Source organism: Rhincodon typus, chromosome 28 (genome assembly GCF_021869965.1).
Source record: "Rhincodon typus isolate 14 chromosome 28, sRhiTyp1.1, whole genome shotgun sequence".
Lineage (NCBI taxonomy): Eukaryota > Metazoa > Chordata > Chondrichthyes > Orectolobiformes > Rhincodontidae > Rhincodon > Rhincodon typus.
In genome coordinates this window covers 23,364,539-23,386,720 of record NC_063359.1, presented here as the reverse complement: position 1 = coordinate 23,386,720, position 22,182 = coordinate 23,364,539, and the positions used below count along the sequence as shown (strand labels likewise).

The window sequence follows — 22,182 nt, the reverse complement described above, 5'->3', positions numbered from 1 at the left end:
CAACCACGTTGCTGTGGGTCTGGAGTCACAGATAGGCCAGACCAGGTAAGGATGGCAGTTTCCTTCCCTAAAGGAAGGACATTGGTGAACCAGATGGGTTTTTCCAACAATAGATTCATGGTCATCATTAGATTCTTATTTCAAGATGTATTTATTGAGTTCAAATGCCACATCTGCTGTGGCAGGATTTGAACCCAGGTCCCCAGAACCTTATCTGTGTCTCTCTGAATTAACAGTCCAGTGATAATACTACTAGGCCATCGCCTCCCCATGATAGGTTAAGTAAGTGGAGAAAAATGTTGGCAAATGGAGTATGATGTGGGGAAAATGTGAAGTAGTTCATTTTAACAAAAGAACAATTATTTAAATGGAGAAAAGCTGCAACAAAAAGGGAATTATGGGTACTTGTACGTGAAACATAGCTAGCATAGAAGTGCAGCAGGTAATCAGAAAGGCTAATGTAATGTTGGAGCATAAGAGTTTGGAAGTCTTGGTGCAACTGGACAGGTGGTGGTAAGACCACATGTGAGCAGTTTTGGTCCTCCTGTCTAAGGAAAGATGATATTTCATTAGAGGCAATTCAGACAAGCTTCATTAGGATAATTGCTGGAATGGAGGGATTGTCTTATGAGCAAAGGCTAAACAAGTTGGGACTCGTTGGAATTTAGAAGAATGAGAGGTGATCTCATTCAAGCGTATAGGATCCTCAAGGGTTTGATGTAAGACCATAAGATATAGGAGCAGAACTAGTCCATTCAGCCCATTGAGTCATCACTGCCATTCGATCATGGCTGATATATTTCTCAACCCCATTCGCCTGCCTTATCCCCATAACATTTGATCCCCTTACGAATCAAAAACCTATGTATCATCTTAAATACATTCAATGACTTGACTTCCACAGCCTTCTGCAGCAATGTGTCGAACAGTTTCACCACCCTCTGGCTGAAGAAATTCCTCCTCCTCTCAGTTCTAAAGGGTCATCCCTTCACTCTGAGGCTGTGACCTTGGGTCCTAGTCTCTCCTTCTGGTGGGAACATCATCTCCATGTCCATTCAGCATCCCTGCTCTTGTATTCTAGATAAATGCTGAGAGGATGGTTCTCATGGGAGAGTCTAGGAGTAGAGGGCCTAGCCTTAGAATAAAGGGGTGCCAGTTTAAGACTGAGATGAATAGGAATTGCTCTGAGGGTTGAGAGTCTTTAGAACTCCTTGCCACATAGAGCTGTGGGGGTAGAGACCTTGTGTATATTTGAAATTCTTGATGAGTAGAGGAATCAAGGGTTATGAGGAAAAGGCAGGAAATGAGGAATGCTGGATTGGCTACAATCGTTTTGAATGTCTGAGCAGGCCTGAGGAACTGAACGGCCTACTCTTGTTCTTATTTCTCATGGCTGAATTATAGGTGAATGCTGTGTTTTGGGGCATTGGTCTTGGGGCTTAGGATTGGGATAGACCAGATCAACATTAGTTATGTGAATGTTTGGAAGATGCATGCATCCTAAGTGAAAAATGGCTCCTGAAATATGGAGACACTGTGTGAGGCAGTGTGGAAATAATGGGAGAGGGGACAGTCTGATGAAAGAATGGGATTGCAGTGGTGGTGTCTAGGAGTATTAGGGAAGGGTATGCTGTGTTTGGAATGTTGGGAGGGATTTGGAAATTGGCCTCAAGCCAACAGTACAATAATTGGATTTCGCTACGATTATATCCAGTCTAGGGAGTGATACCTCTAGGGAGGTATCTTTCCAGCTCCTGGATGATGTGGGCAGTGGTGTGTCAGCTAGAAAAACATGGCAAGATCAGAAAAATGAAATTCTCTTATCAAGAAGAAAGGTCTGATTTTCCACTTACGGTTTGAACAGTGAAATAAGAATTTCACTAGTGAGCAACAGGAAGCACTTTTGCATGTATCAACATCTCATACCTATTCTCACCTCGTTTCTAGGAAGTTTGCTATTTGCCCACTTTCTGGAAAGAAACTAGATAGTGAAATGCCACTATGTGAAAGTCATACTAGGTACCTGGCAGCTCCAGTTCGCTGCTTGCTCCTTTTTGAGCCTCCATCTTCCCAGCAGTCCCCAACAAATAAGGGCACAGTTTGAGCAATTGCCTGCACCTGCCATCTATTGGAGGTTGACATCATACATGCACCAGCTTTGTTACACATAGCACATCTCTAACTTACTTTGAAACAGTTCTCAAAATCACTTTAATGCTGTACTTTGGGGCATACTGATATCCTTCATTGCACCATTTTTGTGCATTAGAGCAGAGTACACCTGGGGCTCTTTGCTTGCTTTCTTAATAGTCATTTATTTTGTACCCACTTGGATGCATGCAGCATCTCTGCCTTGCCTTGCCTTGCCTTGCCTTGCCTTGTGTTTTTTTTGCAGCTTGCCACCTCCTTCTGAACTTGCAGCCTCACAGTACTTCTTTTTTGTTTTGCCTTGCTTTTGTGTCTATACTAAAAGCCAAAAGCGGGTCATAGTTGTCAGTAGTAGTCAGCCAAAGGGCTAGACATGTCCCTGGACAGCATCATGCCATATCAATGTTACACCTATAGCATGTGACAGCAGCTTTCGCAGTAAGCACACTGCACAAGTTTCAGCCAGATAGTCATGTCTCATTGTCATCAGTCAAGGAGTACTGGCACAGTCAGTCAAGGGTAACATCTGATCTCTATCTCGGAGCCTGAACACACCAGTCAGACATTTGGGGCAGTCAGGACCAGGGGTTCAATGGCATTTCAGTCTGGAGGGGTAGGGTTAAGGTTAGGGGGCTGCACTGAGATCTGTTTAATGTGTAGTCACTCATCAGTCGTATGAATATGGTCAAGGGGGTGGCTGTGGTCAGTCATGTGGTCTGTCCAGTGAAAGTCAAGGGAGATTATCAGCCGCTGCAGCGGTATAGAAGTTCAGGAAGTCAGTTGTGGGGTTTGGAAGCAACACGCTGGGGTGCAAAGGAGATGATAAGACAGGACAACTCCACATATAAAGGTGGGAGAAAATAGTGGATTGGAGCACATGGGTCACTGTGGAAGATAGGCGGTCATCGACAGTCAGCAGAACCAGGGCTTTTACAGTGGGATAATGCATCATGATGATTGGGATGGCTAAGCTGTAGACCTGGGGGCTTGGTATTTTGGTCGATGCAAACTTAAATGAAAAGGTTTTTGGGAATGTGTGGAAGTTCAGAACTAATGTCATTGATGGGGAGTGCAGGGAAGAAAGGAATACGAAGGTTTGGGGGTCTCCTAGATTACCAGGCTGAATCTGTGACTCATTCTGTGATATGTGATATTTGTTGCTTTCCATCCTCAATGCAAATCACAACTGTCAGTAGAAATGCAAAACAGCTGTGGCCGTTATGGAGTGGGTGGTGTAAGTGGTTTTGTTGGAGCATGCAAGTTCTACCTGTGAATGATCTAAGGCATTAATCAGGCATTTGCACAATGCAGGTTTAAGATATCTATATTCGTAGAATTCTACATGTGAAACACATGCAGTGACCAACTATGTGGGATACAGTGTAAGAGCATATTACTGCAGATGCTGGAATCTGTACTGAAAACAAAAAATGCTGTTTTCGGTATGTGGGATACAAATCTAGCTACAAGTAATCTTGACTCCGTCATTGGCAATTTCAAGTTGACCATAGTTGTGTCATGAAGCAGAAATAATTGTAGGTGACCTTAAAATTGTCAGCTCTGAGGCACAATTCACAAAGACTTCATGGGCTGTGGAAGGCATGGAGCTGATTTCCTGTCACCTCGAACTATAAAAGTGACGTACTCTTATATGTAATGCTGCCCTTCTTGGGTAACGTGGATGGAAAGGCAATGTTTCAGTAGTCTTACTGTACTAATAATCCCCCACTGTATATACACAGCATGGTTTGTGCTGCCATCATAATAAGGTCCACTCTGTACAGGTATTCCAGGGCCCTCCTTGTTGGAGTCCTCTGTGTTGAGGACTATGCTAAACTGTCATTAGTGTGTGATGTGAATGCTGGCTACGCATTACCAAGAATCTGTTATTAGTAGGTCCTCTGGTAACAGGGTGTCTTGCATTAGTCTGGACAGAAAATGCTACGTAATCTTTCCAAGCTGTGTGTTGCTTGACTGCAACAGATATGGAGTGGATGTGATGGATCTGAAGAGCTGAATAGGGGGCTATGGTCTTCTGAGGAAGAAAATGAGGATATCAAGCAGCAGGAACATTACAACATGATAGGGCAGTATAGCATCAGAGACAAGAGTAGTAGAATAGCCCAGACATGACTAATTGACATCAGGTTTCAATTGATGAGTTGGGTGAAGTCATCATTCATTTACTGTAATTATTGCTCAAAAGGCAAGCAGCTCTGTTTTATTCCCAGAAATAAAAGTTGTTTTTTTCTTCACTTTTCCAGTTTTTCAATAAAAGTTAATGTTTTAAACTGTTTGAGGGCCTTCCAACATGTGATGCTTCTACATTGAACAATGACGTGATGTTGTGCTATCCTGAGTGTCAGGGAAAGAGTAGCATTCTCTTTTAGGCTCTAACATGGTATGGTGCTAAGGATGGAAAGCCTTTCTTGCTGATCAGACAGATGATAATGTAATGTAGCAATACATTTATCAATGAGATCTTCTATTCTAATGAAGTGCATCCATGCCACTTATGTGCCCGCACAAGCTTTTCTTTTCTATTTCCTTTCTAATACCTGAACTGTGAAGGACAATTTGTGATTGGCAGCAGTTGACCTGGTGCATAGCTGGCCTTTAATACCACTATCAGAAATCCTGGGAGGTCTACCTCTGCTGGTAAACATAAAATAGTATGGTGTGATAGACAGATGGTGCGTACATTAACATTTTATGCATTAATGATTTGGACGAACAAACTGAGGGCATTGTAGCTAAGTTACCAGATGACACACCAGATAGGTGGAGGGACAGGTAGTACTGAGGAAGCGGGTGTGCTGCAGAATGTTTTAGACTGGCTCGGAGAGTGGGCAGAGAAATGGTAGATGGAATACAGTGTGGGAAAGTTTTGAGGTTATGCACTTTGGTAGAAAGTCTATGTTCTAAATGTGGAAGGGCTTCAGAAATCTAAGGCACAAAGGGACTTAGGAGGTTAACATGCAGGTTCAGTTGGCAGATAGGAAAACAAATGTAATGTTAACATTCATTTCAAGAGGGTTAGAATATAAGAGTAAGGATGTACTGCTGAGGCTGTATAAGGCTCTGGTCAAACTGCATTTGGAATATTGGGCAGTTTTGGGCCCTGTATCTAAGGAAGGATGTGCTGGCATTGGAGGGGGTCCAGAGGAGGTTTGCAAGAATGATCCCAGGGATGAAGTGCTTGTCACATGAGGAGAAGTTGAGGACTCTGGCTCTGTGTTCTTTGGAGTTTAAAAGGATAAGGAGTGATCTAATTTGAAACTCTCACAATACTGAGACCTTGAAAGAGTGGGCGAAGAGAAGATGTTTCCATTAGTAGGAGGGACTAGGACCTGAGGGCACAGCCTCAATGAAGGGACGACCCTTTAGAACTGAGATGAGGAAATTTTTCGGCCAGGGGATGGTTAGTCTATGGAACTCATGGCCTCCCCAGCCCTCTGTGGCTAAGTCATTTGAGTGTAATTAAGACAGAGGTAAATAGGTTCTTGATTAGTAACAGGATCAAGAGTTAGAGAGAAGACAGGAGAATGGTGGCTCAGTGGTTAGCATTGCTGCCTGTCTGTGCCAGGGACAAGAGTTTGATTCCAACCTTGGGACTGTGTGGAGTTTGCACATTCTCCCTGTATCTGCCTGGGTTTCTTGGTGCTCCAGTTTCCTCCCACAGTCCAAAGATGTGCAGGTTAGGTGGTTTGAGCAATTTAGCATGGCCACAGTGTCCACAGTTGTGCAGGCTGGATGGATTAGCCATGGGAAGTACAGGATTACAGGGATAGAGTTGGGGAAGTGGGTCTGGATGGGATGATCTTTGGAGGGTCAGTGTGGACTTAATGGGCCAAATGAACTGCTTCCACACTAGGGATTCTATGATCGAATTGTGGAGCAGATTGGATGGGCCAAATGGCCTAATTCTGCTCCTGTATCTTATGGTTTTATGGTCTTATCTTAAGAGGGTAACAGTAGAGAATTGTGTGAGAGAATTTGCTACAGCTCACGAAGAGAGAGCCTTCATGAAACTCCCAAAATTGATATTTAACTGATTCGTGGTAAAAAATTAACTCTCTCTGTTCATTCTGGAGAGAGGTACCAGAGAAAGGATTAAAAAAAATGTGGTGGTGTTTAAGATTAGTCAGGCCAGCAATGGGGCCAGTTACAAGAGAAGATTCCAGTGGTGGCTGGAAGTTGCAAATCTTGTGCTAATAGTAACCTGAAAACCTGTATTATTTAAAGTAGAAACTCTTTTAAATTACAAGTAATACAGGTTTACTAAAGTTTTTGGAGACACCCTCTCTTTCCATGGTTCAACTGGATTCCTCTCCCTGACTGGAGACCTCCCCAGCCCTTGCAACCTGCGTAACCACACTGCTACTGCAGTTCTTATCTAAGCTGGACCAGTTGGGGAGGATTTCTTAGCAGCACTATAAGAATTTACGTGACATAATATTGTCTTTTGAGTCACTACTGCAAAAACCATCTTCAGTAACCCCCCACTCTATTCTTCCCTCAGTGACTGGTCTCTGAGCTGGCCTCAAAATTGGTATTTTGGGATTTGAGCTTCAGTTGCAGTGGGGGATGATGACAGCAACAGGAGAGCTATCTTTAAAATGCCTTCCTCAGCACTGAACTGTAATTTGAAATAATCACTTCTTATTTCCCTAGCTCATTGCTTAGTATTCTCCAATTTATGGCTAGATCAGCCCACCACCCCCACACCGTCATGCTAACATAACCAGATTCTGATCTGCAACTGAACACAAAAATGCCAGAGGACACCTGCTGTGAAAAGTGTCACATTACAGCGTGGGTGGAGTGTATAGCATCCTTTTTGAATTCTAAGAGGTGTGTTTTTTAAATATTGTTCGTTCTAGTATAATGACTCAGAAAATGAATATGCTTTGAAATAGTTGCTGCTGAATTTGAAACACAACACCTAAAATAGGTAAAAATATTGTTTGATTTCTGAATAAAGCTGTTGAAAATTCAAAGCCCAAAGTCAAGGGGCAGACCATGTCAGATCCACAATAAATGCCTTCTTGCATTAAGCAAAAACTGTGATTCATTAGTTGCTAAAGTCCATCTTGTGATGCTGCCATTCTTGAACAAGAGACTTGCATTAATAAGGGTGACAATTTCATATAACCGAGGGTCAAGAGTCCTTCAACTGTGAGGTCACATTGATTGCTCAGTGAGTTTCATGGAAGTTCTTGTATAATTTTTAAAGTTGTATCTTTTTTGAGAAATGTTTCTGGTTATGCTGGCTGGTGTACTTGAAATAACTTTACATGAACATGATTGAATTTTGAAGCAGTTACTGACCATAAAGAAACACAAGTCTCAGTAAGCAGTTGATTCTTATTGTGCCTGTGAAATAGTACATCATGTGGCACTGTGGCCGATTCTCTTACATTCTGCAGCAGTGTGTAACTGTGGTTTTTTTTATCATTAAAGCCATGTGTAAAGGCCTAAGATTGTTTCCCTTTGGTGTTTTATGGGCCCTTGACGATGGCCTCTGCACGCTTGTTGGCATTTCTCACTAGTAGCATTCTTTGGTGAAACAATTAGAACAGAGTTCCTGCAGAACTCTGTTATTCATAGTAACCATGGTATTCTTCCATCTGTTTAGGGCTTTACAGGGATAAGGGCATGGGACAGGGTTGAGGTTGAATAAGTATCGTAAGATTGGAAGGGGGTGGTGTGGAGAAGTGGGAAAGAGAAATATAATCTAGCTACTTGACAGTGTCACAATTTATTTGATGAACTGAGATAATAGTCAAGGTTATAAACTAAATTTTTTCTCTTAATCTCATTTTTTAAATATCAGCGATGATATCAGTTGACTTAATTTTGAGTACAAAATCTTTCAAAACCTGAAATGGTCTATTCAAATAAAATCAAATGCTTTTGTGTTTTTCATTTGCCGCAATATCTGTGAAAATATTTTTACATTTATTAAAGACATATTTAAAATTTTAAGTCACCATATACATTTAAAAGATTTGTAATATCTATGTATATAAAATTTCTTTGCAATCTCTTTAAATATCTCTGATAATACCACAACTGTAATAGATTACTGGTACCTACTTGTAAACATCTGTGCTAAGCCTTTGCAACATCCCAGCATGAGTAGTATTTTTCAAAAATTTTGGTTTGTAAAGTTATTCTCAATTTTTCAGGAGTAAGCCATTTGTGGCCTTAATTCCACTTTCCTGCCTGCCTTCCATTAATCTTGAAGCCTTGTAAATCAAAAATCTAACTCCGCTTTGAATATATTCAATGGCCCTGCATCAGATTCTACTACTTGCTGGGATAGAGAATTCCAAAGATTACTGATCCTTTTGCTTCGAAACTGTGTCCCTAGTTTTGGATTTTTCCATGATGTAGACACACTTTCAACACGAGAAATGCATTTTTCAGTTGTTGCCCCCTTATTCATTTTTAATTCCCACACAAACCAAATCTGCAGCCCTCTGTTAGACGACCACTTGATGCTGTCAGGAATATCTCAGTGCCTATTTCACATAGGGGCGAGCAAGTGCAGAATGACCCAAAACCAGGAAAATGTTCTGCATCTTTACTTTAATGGCATGTCCAGCTGGCAGCACTTTTTTTTTCCATATGGCCAGGTGCTCTAGTGTCACGGTAAAGGTAATCTCTTAAAACTCTGGTTTTCAATAGAATTATCTACCCTGACTCTGCAGTGATCAAGAGGTGGATATTTTGTGTGTGTGTGTGTAATTATATATATCATTTCTCTGCCCCTCACCCTCTTTAGAATTGTATCCTTTATTTCCTATTGTTTCACCTCAGTTTTCCTAACAAAATGTATCATTTCACATTTCTCTGCTGAATTCAATTTGCCGTCAGTCTGTCCATTCCATTAGCCTAAAATCTCTTGAAATTTCTCAATCCTCTTCAGTTCACAACAATTCAAAATTTTGCTGCATCCACAGATTTTGAAATTGTGCCATGTGTACCTAATTCTAGGTGAATAATGTAAATGAAGAAAAGTCCTAATTCCTGCCCCTGGGGAACTAATAATCCATCGCTCCATCTGAAAAACAACTGTTCTCCACTCCTCTCTGTTACGTCGATCAGCCAATTTTATGTTGCCCCTGCCCCTTCGATTTCAAGGGCTTTAGCTTTCCTGAAGCAGCTTGTCAGTGCTTCATCAGCTTTCTATGTACATTACATCAACCACATTAACCTCCTCAAAAACACTCAACTAACTTAACAAAGCACAATCTTTCCTTAACAAATCCATGTTGGATTACCAAATCGGTCTATTTGTGGAAGTAACTGTTAATTTGTCTTGGATTGTCATTTTTAAAAGTTTTCCTGTCACCAGGGTTAAACTATTGTTCTTACTCCTTTTCAAAAATGGTGTAAGGATATGACATTTGCAATTCTCCAATGCTCTGCATCTAAGGAACTGCCTCCTTACGTGTATAACGGCTAAGATCCAGTGCAATTCTTCACTGTCTGGTTAGATTATTTAGTACAGTATATTATTTTTTGTCTATCTGCTTGCTACTGTATGGCTAGTGGAGGTACTGTGTTATTGAAGAAATTGACAGAAGTCCTGCAACAGAAGTCAAAGGAGTGGTGATGGACTTCTGTCAAAGCAGTGGTGTCGTGGAGTAGCAGAAGTAGGCCATTTAGTCATTCAGCTGTTCTGCCACTCAGTGAGATCATGGCTGATCTGATAATTTGTTAATTCCACTTTCCTGCCTTTTCCCTGCAACCCTTTTAGTCCCTTACTGATTAAAAACCTATCTTTGCCTTGAACGTATTTAATGACTCAGCAGGCTTCTGAAAGCACCACTTGCTCCTTGTTATGGGGCTATGGTTGAATTTCCTCTTGGTCTACAGCATCACAGAGAGGAGAAGCTGTTTACTGAGGGGAGGAGGGGGAGACTCAGTCTTCTACTTCTGAGGAGACTAGTTGTAGTCTCCTCCACTACTTAATTCAGAGAGCACAGGTGTTTCTAAGGACAGAGGCTGCAGAGATTAGAATGACCTCTGTTTTATGTAAGGTAGGATGTGGAAGACCAGCAGCGGTGTATTGGAATTGTCAGGTCTGGAGGTAACAAAACGTTTTAGTAGCAGCTGACCTGAAATGGACTGGATACTGGCATTGTTAACAGATTTAACTAGGCAGTTTAAGGATGAGTATGTGGCCAGAAGCTCATTTTAGGAGGTAACCATCATGATGTAGTTACAAACAATTAGACTTGATGCCAGCCAGTTGCCTGGGAGAGAAATGGAGTCAGTAGCTTAGGAGCTGATTTTGAAACAAGGATCAAAAAAAATGGCTTCAGTCTTCCCAATGCTTAACTGAAAGAAATTTCTGCTATCCAGTGCTGGGAAGTTGGATAAGCATTCAAATAACTTAACAACAATACAGGAGTTGAGAGCGGTGCCGTATGTCATCAGGTGGTGGTATAGAGCCATTCCAGTTTAGTGGTACTTCCAATATCCGCAGTCATATTGCTCTTTGAAATAGAAAATGAGGAGGGTTTTACACGAATCTAAAGAGGAAAAACACTGAACCATGAGGTGAGAAATAAGCAGAGGATCTTTCCTTGGGAAGATCAGCACTACAGTTTCAATGGCAAATGGAATACTCGACAACTCACCTTTGTGAATTCCCTTAGTTCCTGTCTTACGGGTGCCTTCATTGGTTTGATGCTGTTATGTAGTGCTACCCTAGTGGCCTCAGCATGGCTAGCGGGAGGATGTTGACCTTCGATGGAGAAGATACAGATGGCCTTGCAAGACAGTCTTGAGGAAATCTGGATATTGAGGACCAGAGTTCCAACCGTACAATGCTGACCTGGTGGCAGTATCAGGTGGCTGACTGATGAGCAGGACCACAGGTGAAGTGGCAATGGTGGCAGCATGAATGCTATCATCCTAAGAGGACAGCAGATTAATTATGGAATAACTGCAATCCCCTGAGCAGAACTTCAGCACTCCAGCAGTTACTGTTCTTCCATGAGTCTTGAACAGACTCACTTTGTGCACTGGTACCTACAGTCATGATGCATCAGTTTGGCAGTGTACGACACCAATCTGGGTTTTCAACTCAACAAGAAGAGATCACACTACTTGAGTTTGTGTTTGCATTACAGAACTGAGACAGTAGTTGGGAGTTACATGTCTTATAATGAAACACTAAAGAATGCCAGTACACGAAATATTCTCATCATCCTTTTCCTGTATGGTGACTCTCTATAGTCTACAACTGAGCCTTATAAAACAGACCTGTCCCTACACTGGGCAGACGGAATATGGGGAATGGTTCCTCCCCTACCATCATCAGAAATCTTGGCACAAAACTCTCTGGTTCACTTGCTCACATTTTTTCCAGTTGCTACAGTGTTCAGTAACGTCTTAAGCAATCTGTCCATTCTACTTTCAGGGGCAGCTTTCCTATGATGAATTTTCCAGGACATTTGGAGATTTTGGATGTGAATTCACACTTCGGCCCTGTGCGCTTTCAATGCTGGCCTCACCTGTCCTTATCTCTGCATCGTTTCCCTAACTGTGGTCTCTTCTATGTATCCCCAGTCTCTTTCACCACACCTTTTGCAGCCGTGCTCCATATGTCTAGGCTCCAAGCACTGAGGTTTCCTCTTTGCACATCCCTCCTCATTTAAGACTGTCCTTTAAAATATACCTCTTTCACCAAGCTGTTGGTCGTTTGTGCTCATACCTCCTTTTAGAGCTTGATGTCAAGTTTTGTTTGATAATGCAACTTTAAAGACTCTTGAAATATATTACTATCATCAAAGGTGTGATTTAAATGCAAGTTGTTAGTTTTATTGTCACAAATACAGTGAAAAGGTTTTTTTTGTTTTGCGGGCGGTACAGGCACATCATAACAAACAAGGATATACAGGTCATAGCATGCTTAGAGTGAGGCACACAAGTTATGGACTGCACTGAAGGTGCACAAAAGCAAAGTCAACATTTGATTTGAAATCGGAGACGTCCATTCAGCAACCTGATAACAGCAGGGAAGAAGCTGTTCTTAAACCCGTTGGCGCATCTGTTCAAGCTTCTGTATCTTCTGCCTGACAGAAGAGGTTGAAAGAGAGTATTATCAGGGTGGGAGGAGTCTTTGATAGCCTTCCTGCGGGAACGAGAAGTGTAGATGGAGTCTGTGGATAGGAGGTTGGCTTCTGTGATGGCCTGGGCTGTGCACACAACTTTCTGTAGATTCTTATGGTTCTGGGCAGAGCATTTGCTGTACGAAACCGTTATGCACCCAGATAGATGCACCATAAAAAGCATTCTGTAAGAGTTGGCAAGGGTCCTTGTGGACATGATGAATTTCCTAAGCCTCCAAGTTATTGGTTTTCACTCCTGTTTCTTGTTTAAAAGAGAATTAATGACAGTAAAGCAATCTGTACCCATGAATATTTAAAAAGTGTAGTTACGGACATTGAAAACATTTTTTTTTCATAGAATCCCTACAGTGTGGAAACAGGTCCTTTGGCCCAACAAGTCCACACCAACCCTCAGAGCACCCACCTAATCTACACAGCCTGAACACTACAGGCAATTTAGCATGGCCAATCTACCTAACCTGCACATCTTTGGACTGTGGGAGGACACCGGAGCACCCGGAGGAAACCCACACAGACACGAGGAGAATGTGCAAACTCCACACAGACAGTTGCCCGAGGGTGGAATTGAACCCGGGTCCCTGGCGCTGTGAGGCAGCAGTGCTAACCACTGTGCCGCCCTGCTTTATGCTTTATAATTGTAGGTAATTTTGTTTTGCAACACAATTGTGTTTCTGTGAGGAGACCCCCATCATGTGGTCACGATAATGGAGTGGAATGGAGATTTTTTTTTATTTGCCGTTTTGTGCTTTTAGTGTGGAAATTGGAAATGGTGATAAAAGGGAGTAGTTAGAATATACAGATGAATGTGAAATTAACCTGCAAGGCTAATCAAAGGCAATATTTTAATTTATGTGCTAGCTATGTGTATATTGGCTGCTGCATTTCCTGCATTGCAACTGTAAAGTACATTTTTGGAGCTTTTATATTGGCTGGAAAATTCTTTGGGAAGTCCTGAAGATTGTAAGAAAATATATAAATGTGAGCCTTTTCTTCTTCTTTTTCTGTGTGGTCTTAATTTCCCCTGTACAAAATTAAAATAAGTTACTTTGTTTATAATAGTTCCATTATTTACAAAATTACAAAAACAATTTTAAATCAAATGAAGTATGTAAAGCCATGTTCATACCACTGTTTAATAGCTGATATTATGCTATAGTCAAATATGATAAATGCATTTAATTTTCCTGAGTGTAAATAGGAACAAGGAACAAGGTGTATTTAACAACTTGAACCTGTTATTTGATTTAATTAGATTCTGGCCAATCTGATTTGGAACCTCAACCCCACATTCCTGTCTACCCCTAATCACCTTTCATCCCCTTATTTACCAAGAGTTGAACAACATCTGCCTTAAAATTATTTTAAGTACACAGCACGGAAGCAGACCCTTCTGTCCGACTCATCCATGCCAACCAGATATCCTAAACTGATCTAGTTCCATTTGGTCCATATCCCTCTAAACCTTTCCTACTCATGTACCCATCCAGATGCCTTCTAAATGTTGTAATTGTACCTGCCTCCACCTTTTCAGAACGAGTTCTAAAGACTCATGACCTCAGGCAAAAAAATTTACCTAAGCTCTGTTTTAAATGGGTGACCCCATATTTTTAAATGGTGGCCTATAGTTCCAGATCCTTCCTTTTAAGAGGAAACATAATCCTCAATGCAACCTGCAGATGGACCCCTGGGGATCTTGTCTGTTTCAATCAATTATCTCTTACTCTTCTAAACTCCAGCAGTCATAGGCCTAGTTTGTCCAACCTTTCCTTACACAACAATCCACCTATTCCAGATATAAGTCTGTAAACCTTCCTTGAACTGCTTCTGCAACTTCAAATGAGATAAAGTTAAGCAAATAAGATTTTTCCACTATTACCTGAAGACTAACCATAATACTCACTCATGACATGTTTGGGAGATTTTGCTTTACAGTATTTGTTATAAGGACATAAATTCTTACTTTTCATGAGTTTAAACCAAAATATTAAATCATTTATCTCAAAATGAAGACATTCTGAACATTAAGTTGTGAAACATATCCGCTTTTGTAGACTTTGACATTGTGAAGTTGGCTTCCTGTCCGACAAGTTACAAGCCGGTCAATCCAACTGCCTATGTGGCTAGTAACCCAACAAATAAAAGCACTGCAGTTAATTTCTACAGAAAATCAGAAAAAAACGTTTTTCCAGGATTCCCAACTTGGGTCCATTGCACTAAATCTATCTCAAAACTAAAATCCATGCCTGCATTATAACTCAGTTTCCCAAGTGTTTTAACAAGACAGCAATATCTGAATAAGTGGCTAGGTTTTAATTTGACTTTTCTGGACTTAGCTGTCAATTTTTCAGCTTTTTCAAGCAGTTTTTAGGTCTGATACATGGGAATTTACGATGTGTACATGTTGATTTGTAAGACTGCCCAGTTGTATAGTCAGCCTGTACTACTACCGTTTTAAGCAAAGCGTTCTGGTCATATCTGGGAGGTATTTTCCACTAGTTGTCAGCCTGGCTGCAGTTATGACCAGTTGTTAGTTGTCCCATGAAAATGTTGATGGACCATCTTCCTGTGCTTTCAAACCAATTTTGTATATCTACGTGACTTGTTAGGCCACTTCAGTGAGTGTAAGAAGTCAATTGCATTTTGGAACTTAAGTCATGGATTGTGTAGGCAAGTTCCCTTCCCCTGAAAGAGAAGAGTAAACCAGTTGGAATTTTTAACAGTAACTGTCATGGCTTTTTGATTTTAATTTATTCATGGAATTTGGGTATTGCAGGCGAGGCTAGCCTTTATTATAAAACACTTTGTAAAAATACCAGGAGGGACAAGTCATGAGCAAATTGCTAGCAAGTTTTCTGTCAATATTTGCAATGTTTTGTATAGTCTGAGTTGTCTGTCAAGCTGGGTTCAGGCCAGGGAGGAGGGAACTAACAGAGGAAGAGAAACCAAAATGATGAAAGTTTAAAAACTACAGAGAATAAAATGAGCGGTTTGACTTGCATTGCATAAAAAAAGGTAGAATCCAATCATTGATAATGATGGTGAATGTTCTATGTGGACTTTTTGTCATGCCTAAATAGGGTAGCACTCTGGAAATTAAGCCTTGCAATTCCTGGAGGTATCACAAGTTTAAAGATTTTATCAGAACTCGCAAAGTCCCCCAATTTATCTAACTTTTGGACCCAAGTTGATAGAAAGCATAAACCAGGTTTCTTTACTTAACAAACTTGACTGTTTACCTGGAGCTGGAATCTATTTATTTGTAATAAACAACAGTGAATTGTTGACAAATAACTTTACTAGTTTAATCTTTAACCCCTTATAAAACTCCCCCCTTGTCCCTCATGCATAGACAATAGAAATAATTTGTTGATGTTTGGGGGAGGGGAGTTGGATGGGGGGTGGTGGAGGAAGAGGGGTTGGGAAGCAGTAGGAAAATCTGAAGGCAGATCAATTGCCTCTGCCCGTAGGATTTGTTGAGATGATCCTTTTGCTTGTCAGGACTTGCAGTTCGCCAATATCTCTTTTCTGGGTACTTTTTCTTTCGGAGGAGGCACAGAGCAACTGGTTCACAAATTGCAAAGTCTCTTAACTATTGGCTAAAAGCCACAGTTTACAAAAACTGATGATGAAAAATAAACGGGTCCTGAGGCTTTAATTTTTTTTATTGTAGAGATAGTGTTATGACACACTGACAGCTAAATCAAATCAGCCTCTTTTCAACACAGTAAAGTTAAAGTATTCTGTGACACTCAAAATTGTCCCAATGGTTCCTAACCAGACTTCATGAATAATCAATACTATTTATAACTTAAACAAAAGAATTGAGAAGTTATTAATAGTCCATTAACTTTAACAGCAAAGTTAAACAACAAAGTAATGAAATTCAAAAACAGAAATTGCTGGAGAAACTCAGCAGGTCTGGCAACATCTGTGGAGAGAAAACAAAACCAACATTTTTGGGTCCAGTGACCCCCTCATCAGAGCCAGGTTCTGTTGAACGGTCACTGGACCTAAAACGTTGACTCTGTTTTCTCTCTACAGATGCTGCCAGATATGCTAAGTCTCTCCAGCAATTTCTGTTTTTGTTTCAGATTTCCAGCATCTGCAGCCCTTGGTATTATTTTAACGTAATCTAATTAATGTCTGTGAATTAAACCCGAATCTTCTTTGAATCTAGCCCCACTGGCATAAAGACAGGCGACTAGCTTGATCTTTAAAGTAGTTTGATAATTTCAGGAATGCTATTTAGAATAGCAATAAGGCTCCTCAGGAGAATTTGGTGAATGAATGCATGATAAATCCATAAGGCACAGAGAGAAAACGCTAATTTTGCACATCTAAACACTACCTTGATGCAACAGGTAAGATGATGAGGAATACTACAAGTGGGTGTGTATTCAAAGGTTGCCACATCATAGAAAATTTAAATATGCTTTACAATTCTTGGTAATATTTGTTAACTGTGGAAAGTTTCAGTAATTATTCATGCAGTTACGAATAACATTTTGTAATGTACTTTTGTCATTCTGCCTACATAGGTCTAGCCTTGCTGCTTTCTACTTCAGACAGTATGATTCCCCTGAGAGGTTTTCAGCACTCCTACATCCTGCAGCCATTATAGAATTCTTTATGGACATTCTCATGCTTGCATTTATTATGGGAAAGATGCTTTACTGGAGGAAGCAAAGACATCCACCAGATAGTTACCTGGTCAAACTTGCTTTACATGTACAAGGGATAGCAGTTTGGTCACGTGCACCACTGTCATTGTGTTTATAAAAATGATCATTGTACTCCACCTTTTAGGAATAGGGTGGTCTACCAAACCCCTCAAGCCAGTTCTAACATCATTTAGGTAATAATTGTTTGTCTCTTAACTGTCCACCTGGTTTGGTTGCATAATTTAAATTCTGGGCTACCAAAATAAAATGCATTTTTGTTTTGAATTTGTTAATCTACCTCAACATCATATTGGCAAAGAATTTCAGATTTCTACTACCCTTTAGAAAATGCTCTTTTATGACATCACAACTCAATGGCCCATGTGTAATTTTAAGATTGCACAGCCTTGGTCTGAAGCAATACGGTGAGAAGACCAAACTAAAGTGCTTCACCAGAATGCATGCTGCACTTGGAACAAAAGAGCGTGAATTGATAGCATAAATAGAATAAATGGCTATGATGTGATCACTAGCATAGAGACCTGGTTCCAAGATGACCAGGACTGAAGCTGAATATCCAACAGTATTTACCATTTTGAAAAGAAAAAGTAGATAAATATTTTGAAGTGGAAGAAGATGCATAACTGTAGAAGGAGAACGGTGTAGGGCTTTTGGCGCAGATTTGTCTTGCAAAGAACTGCTGCATGTGTGACTGATCAAATAGTCAGTTAATTTTTGTAAATAAGGTTAACCTAGAGACATGGAGTATTATTTTATCCTGCTTTTAAGTAGAGAGGGTTCATTTGAATTTTCTATTTGATTTTTTTTTGTTATCTATTCTTATTTTTAACACACAGTTTTGCTCTTCCCCAAAACTTAAACACATCTGTGACAATGCCGTCAAAACCTCTGAATTTTAAGACTTCTGCGTGATCACCCTTCAGCCTTCTTTTTTCCAGAGAAACGAGATCTATCCTCTTGGCATCGTCAATGCTGCTTCCCCCTCATCCAGAATTGGGAAGAATGTATCAAGTTTGCTTTCAATTCCACCCTGCTGTCACTTACTTTCACCTGGTCCATCTCTAACTCCTCTGTCCCTTCCTCGACATCTCCGTTTTGGGGATAGCCTGGCGACTAACATCCACAACAAATCCACTGACTCCCACAGTTATCTGGACTGTACATCCTCAAACCTCACTTCCTGTAAAGACTCCATTCCGTTCTCCCAGTTTCTCCATCTGTGTTGCATCAGTTCAAATGAAGACAGCTTCTACAAGTGAGCCTCCAAAATGTCCACCACCTTCTGCAACTGAGGATTCTCCATCACTGTGGTTGACAGGGCCCTCAGCCATGTCTGACCCATTTCCCGCACTTCTGCCTTCACCCCTTCTCTTCCCTCCCAAAATACTTACAAGAACCCCCAGTTCCCACTCGCCACTCCACCAGAATCCACATCCAAAGGATCATTAGCCACCTTCAGTGGGATGCCACCACCAGATACACATTTCCCTCCTGTCCCTTGTCAGCCTTCTGCAGGGACCCTTTCCCTCTGGAACACCTTGGTCCACTCCTCCTCCACTCCCAATTCCTCCACAAACACTGGCAGCTTCACATGCAGTCACAGAAGGTGTAACACTTGCCCATTTACTACTACCCTCCTCGCCATCTGAGGTCCCAAACCCACCTTCCAGGTCAAGCTGCGCTTTACCTGTTCTTGATTCGATCTAGTGTACTGTATTTGTGAGCAGCAAAGTGCAGAGTGGGTGACCATTTCACAGAGCACCTATGTCCTGTCCACAAAAATGACCCTGAACTTCCCATTGTCTGCCACTTCAACACACCACTGTGTTCCCTAGTCAACATCACTGTCTCAGGCTTGCTGCGGTACTCCATCAAAGCTTAGCACAAGCTGGAAGAACTGCATCTCCTTTTCTGCTTTGGGCCTTGCAGGCTTTAGAACTCAATATTTAGCTCAATAATTTTTAGGCCTTAGCACCTTCCATGCCCTTCCCCTAACCCCCCACACACCAGGCCTTGTCATCACATGGGCTGCTATCACAGTTATTTTCAGCTACTAATGGCACCCATTAGAAGCTCTTGTTTCTCCCAGGCTGACTATTACCTATTCCTTTGTCTGCCCAACTGCTATTCTGTCTCTCTTTGGCTCCATCTCTGCCTATCATTTACTGCCCCCGCCTCCCCATCTTCAGCGTTATTGTCAACCTTTTTCTAACTACAGTCAGTTCTGAGGAAGGGTCACTGGACGTTAAATCTGCTATCTTTCCACAGGAGCTACCAGACCTGCTGAATTTCTCCGGATTTTTTTTTGTTTTTGTTCCAGCTGCTTTATGGCCTGATTGACCTGAATTGTGTACAACTTTGCGCACAACTTTGTATTAGCATTGCGAAATACCTTTGTTCTCCTATCCTGTGTGAAATATTTCTTTCTTTCTAAAGTTCAACAAAAGAGAATTTCGTGAAAATCTTACCTCATTACTGCTCCAAACTTATTTTAATGTATTTTTTTTCCTCGCTAGATGATCGCACTGATCAGCGAACCTGCCTTATCTGTGGAGACAGAGCTACAGGTCTGCACTATGGTATTATTTCATGTGAGGGATGCAAAGGCTTTTTCAAACGTAGTATCTGCAACAAGCGGGTTTACAGATGCAGTCGAGACAAGAACTGTGTCATGTCACGCAAGCAAAGAAACAGATGTCAGTATTGCCGGCTCCTCAAGTGTCTCCAAATGGGCATGAACCGTAAAGGTACATTATGTTTCAAAATATTTGATATCCTTAACTTTTTATGCACTGATTAAAAAGGTTTGTCAGTAATCCTACTATCTCTGTCAGTAATCATCCTATTTTTACATTATCGATCTGAACATGGCTAGAGTTCTGTTGCAGGGCAGTCTCATTCTTGACATTTATCTGATTTTTGTTTATTTCTTCCCCCAAAGGTTATTGTTTGAAAATTACAACACAAATTATTTGAATGTATTTTCAATAATGCAAAAATTTTAATGGTTAAGTTTTTAAAAAATGACCTGTTATGAATGTTAGTGTGAAGGACGTTAGAATATTATCATTTGGTGCATAAAAAAGAGATAAGATTGAAGTAGTCTTCTCTGATAATTCAGTGATAATCCAGCTTTCATCAAAGATGGATGCAAATATGAGACACTTGTGCAATGAAAATATTTGGTTAGAAAACAGTTGAAAAAAGAAACCTGATAGAAAATGATGTGATCAAAGTAGTCAATAACCCTGAAAAACAATATGTATGCGTTGCAAAAGGCTGGCAAGACACAGGTCAAGCAAGCCATGGCAATGGTCATTGCGATGATGTCCCTGCACGTAATAATGGGCTATCAGGATTGGCTAAAAATGAAAGTGAATCCCTGTGTGATTCTATTTTTTTTCTTTTGAACATGTCTGGTAAGCCTAGATAGCATTTCCATTCAGAGGACTACAGTAGAGTATGATTAAACTTTAGTTCATTTCAATATTTCATCATTATAGTAAGCATGTCAAATGTTTCTGTGATGTGTGTTACCTATGCAAGTTGAGGTTTGAATTTGGAAATATTTTAAGAGATGGTGCTGTTACTGTTTATAGAATCTGGGATAAAGATAGCTGCTTAAAAGGTGAAGCATAATGATTCCCAACTAATGGTCACAAAATAGGTTGATAATTCCAGTGTCCATCACTGGAGTAATATTGTTTGTTTTTAGATACTTGCTTCACGTAATGAGATTTGCTGAAGGAAATTTTGGTTATACAATTCATGTAGCAATTACAGAAAAGTGTTTAATCAGCTTAGAAGCTTTATAGATGAATGCTCTATTTGTATGTTTATAAGGTCACTGGAGTACACTGATTTTACCATTGGATTTTTTTGCTGTTTCCTGTTATCAAAGGTGATTGAGGAGTTATATAAAGCTCTTGTCTGTCTGTTTTAATAAGTCTGAATTTTGATCTTCTTTGTCTCATTATTGGATACCAGTATTATAGGAGTACTTGAATGCAAATTATTAGGAGTAATCCTCTTTTACAGCTGGTGCTGGACATTAATTCATCATTCCAGTGCTTGTAAAACGTGAGGGAGAAAGGAAGTCTGAATTTGATTTAATAATTCCAGGTCCCTATTGTGATTTTAGGATTGTACCTAACAACAAATACTGGATAGTTATTGAAATTACTATTTCTGTATATCGTGCAGCATACATTCCCAAAATAGAAAGCATGATGAGGTTATTCCAAGAGGCTGTGAAAAGAATAGGCTGGTCTAAACCTTGTCCTGTGACTCAAGAGCCCCACTGGAAATTATCACTGCTCTATTATTAATCTCGGATTAACCAATGGTTAGCACAGCTGCCTCATAGGGCCACAGACCCAAGCCTGATTTCAACCTCAACTGTCTGCCTGGAGTTTGCACATTTTCCCTGGTCTGTATGAGTTTCCTCCAAGTGTTCTGGTTTCCTCATGTGTAGGTTGGATGGATTGGCCATGCTAAATTGCCCATAATGTCCAGGGATGTATAAATTAGGTGGATTAGCCATGGAAATGCAGCGTTATGGGGATAGGTCTGGATAGGATGCCGTCTGGAGGGTCAAATGGCTTGCTTCCGCACTTCAGGGATTCTGTGATTCTAAAACCGCAGGGAAGTCCAGAGATCATCGAGTAAATTATTCACATGAAGAGGTGCAGTGAATGGCTAGAATGTGTACTATAAAGAAAGCGCCACGCCAGTGCAGTCCTGCTCAGCTATACATCTCCGGTTCAGTTTGTCAGGGCAGCAATGTTCGGTACTGACCCCAAATGGAGGTGAAATTCAAATACTCTTGAGATTTGATGTTTAATTTGCTCTTAAGTTTATTTAAGAGTGGTTGCATTATGTTTGTTTGATTTTGCATTTATGTTCACCATTTACAATATTTATAACGTATTTCTTAAAAGCCCCTAAGTTTCTTTTCTTTGCTGGGCTGTGGTTCAGTTGATAACAGACCTGCAATTTGTCCAGTGACCATTCATGATGTGTGAAGCAGATAGAGAGCACTTGATTCTGTGACAGGAAAATCCAAAATTCTTGAACAAAATTATATTTTTAACCCATGTGTCCTTAGATCTTGCTCAATGCTGCATTTTTGGCAATAAAGCAAAAGCATTTGTTTGTGAAACTTTTTAAAAAGTCTGTTTCTCTTGCGTATTTTACAATTC

The 22,182-nt window shown here is 40.6% G+C and overlaps 1 protein-coding gene across 1 annotated transcript in view; it reads left to right on the top strand.

The window, feature by feature from the left end:
- LOC109916791 (nuclear receptor subfamily 6 group A member 1) overlaps nucleotides 1-22,182 on the top strand; it is a 366,169-nt gene that overhangs the window by 257,734 nt on the left and 86,253 nt on the right. Inside the window, exon 3 of the mRNA XM_048613642.1 lies at nucleotides 19,498-19,728. Within this exon, the coding sequence (XP_048469599.1) occupies nucleotides 19,498-19,728 (231 nt within the window). The remainder of the gene's footprint in view (nucleotides 1-19,497; nucleotides 19,729-22,182) is intronic.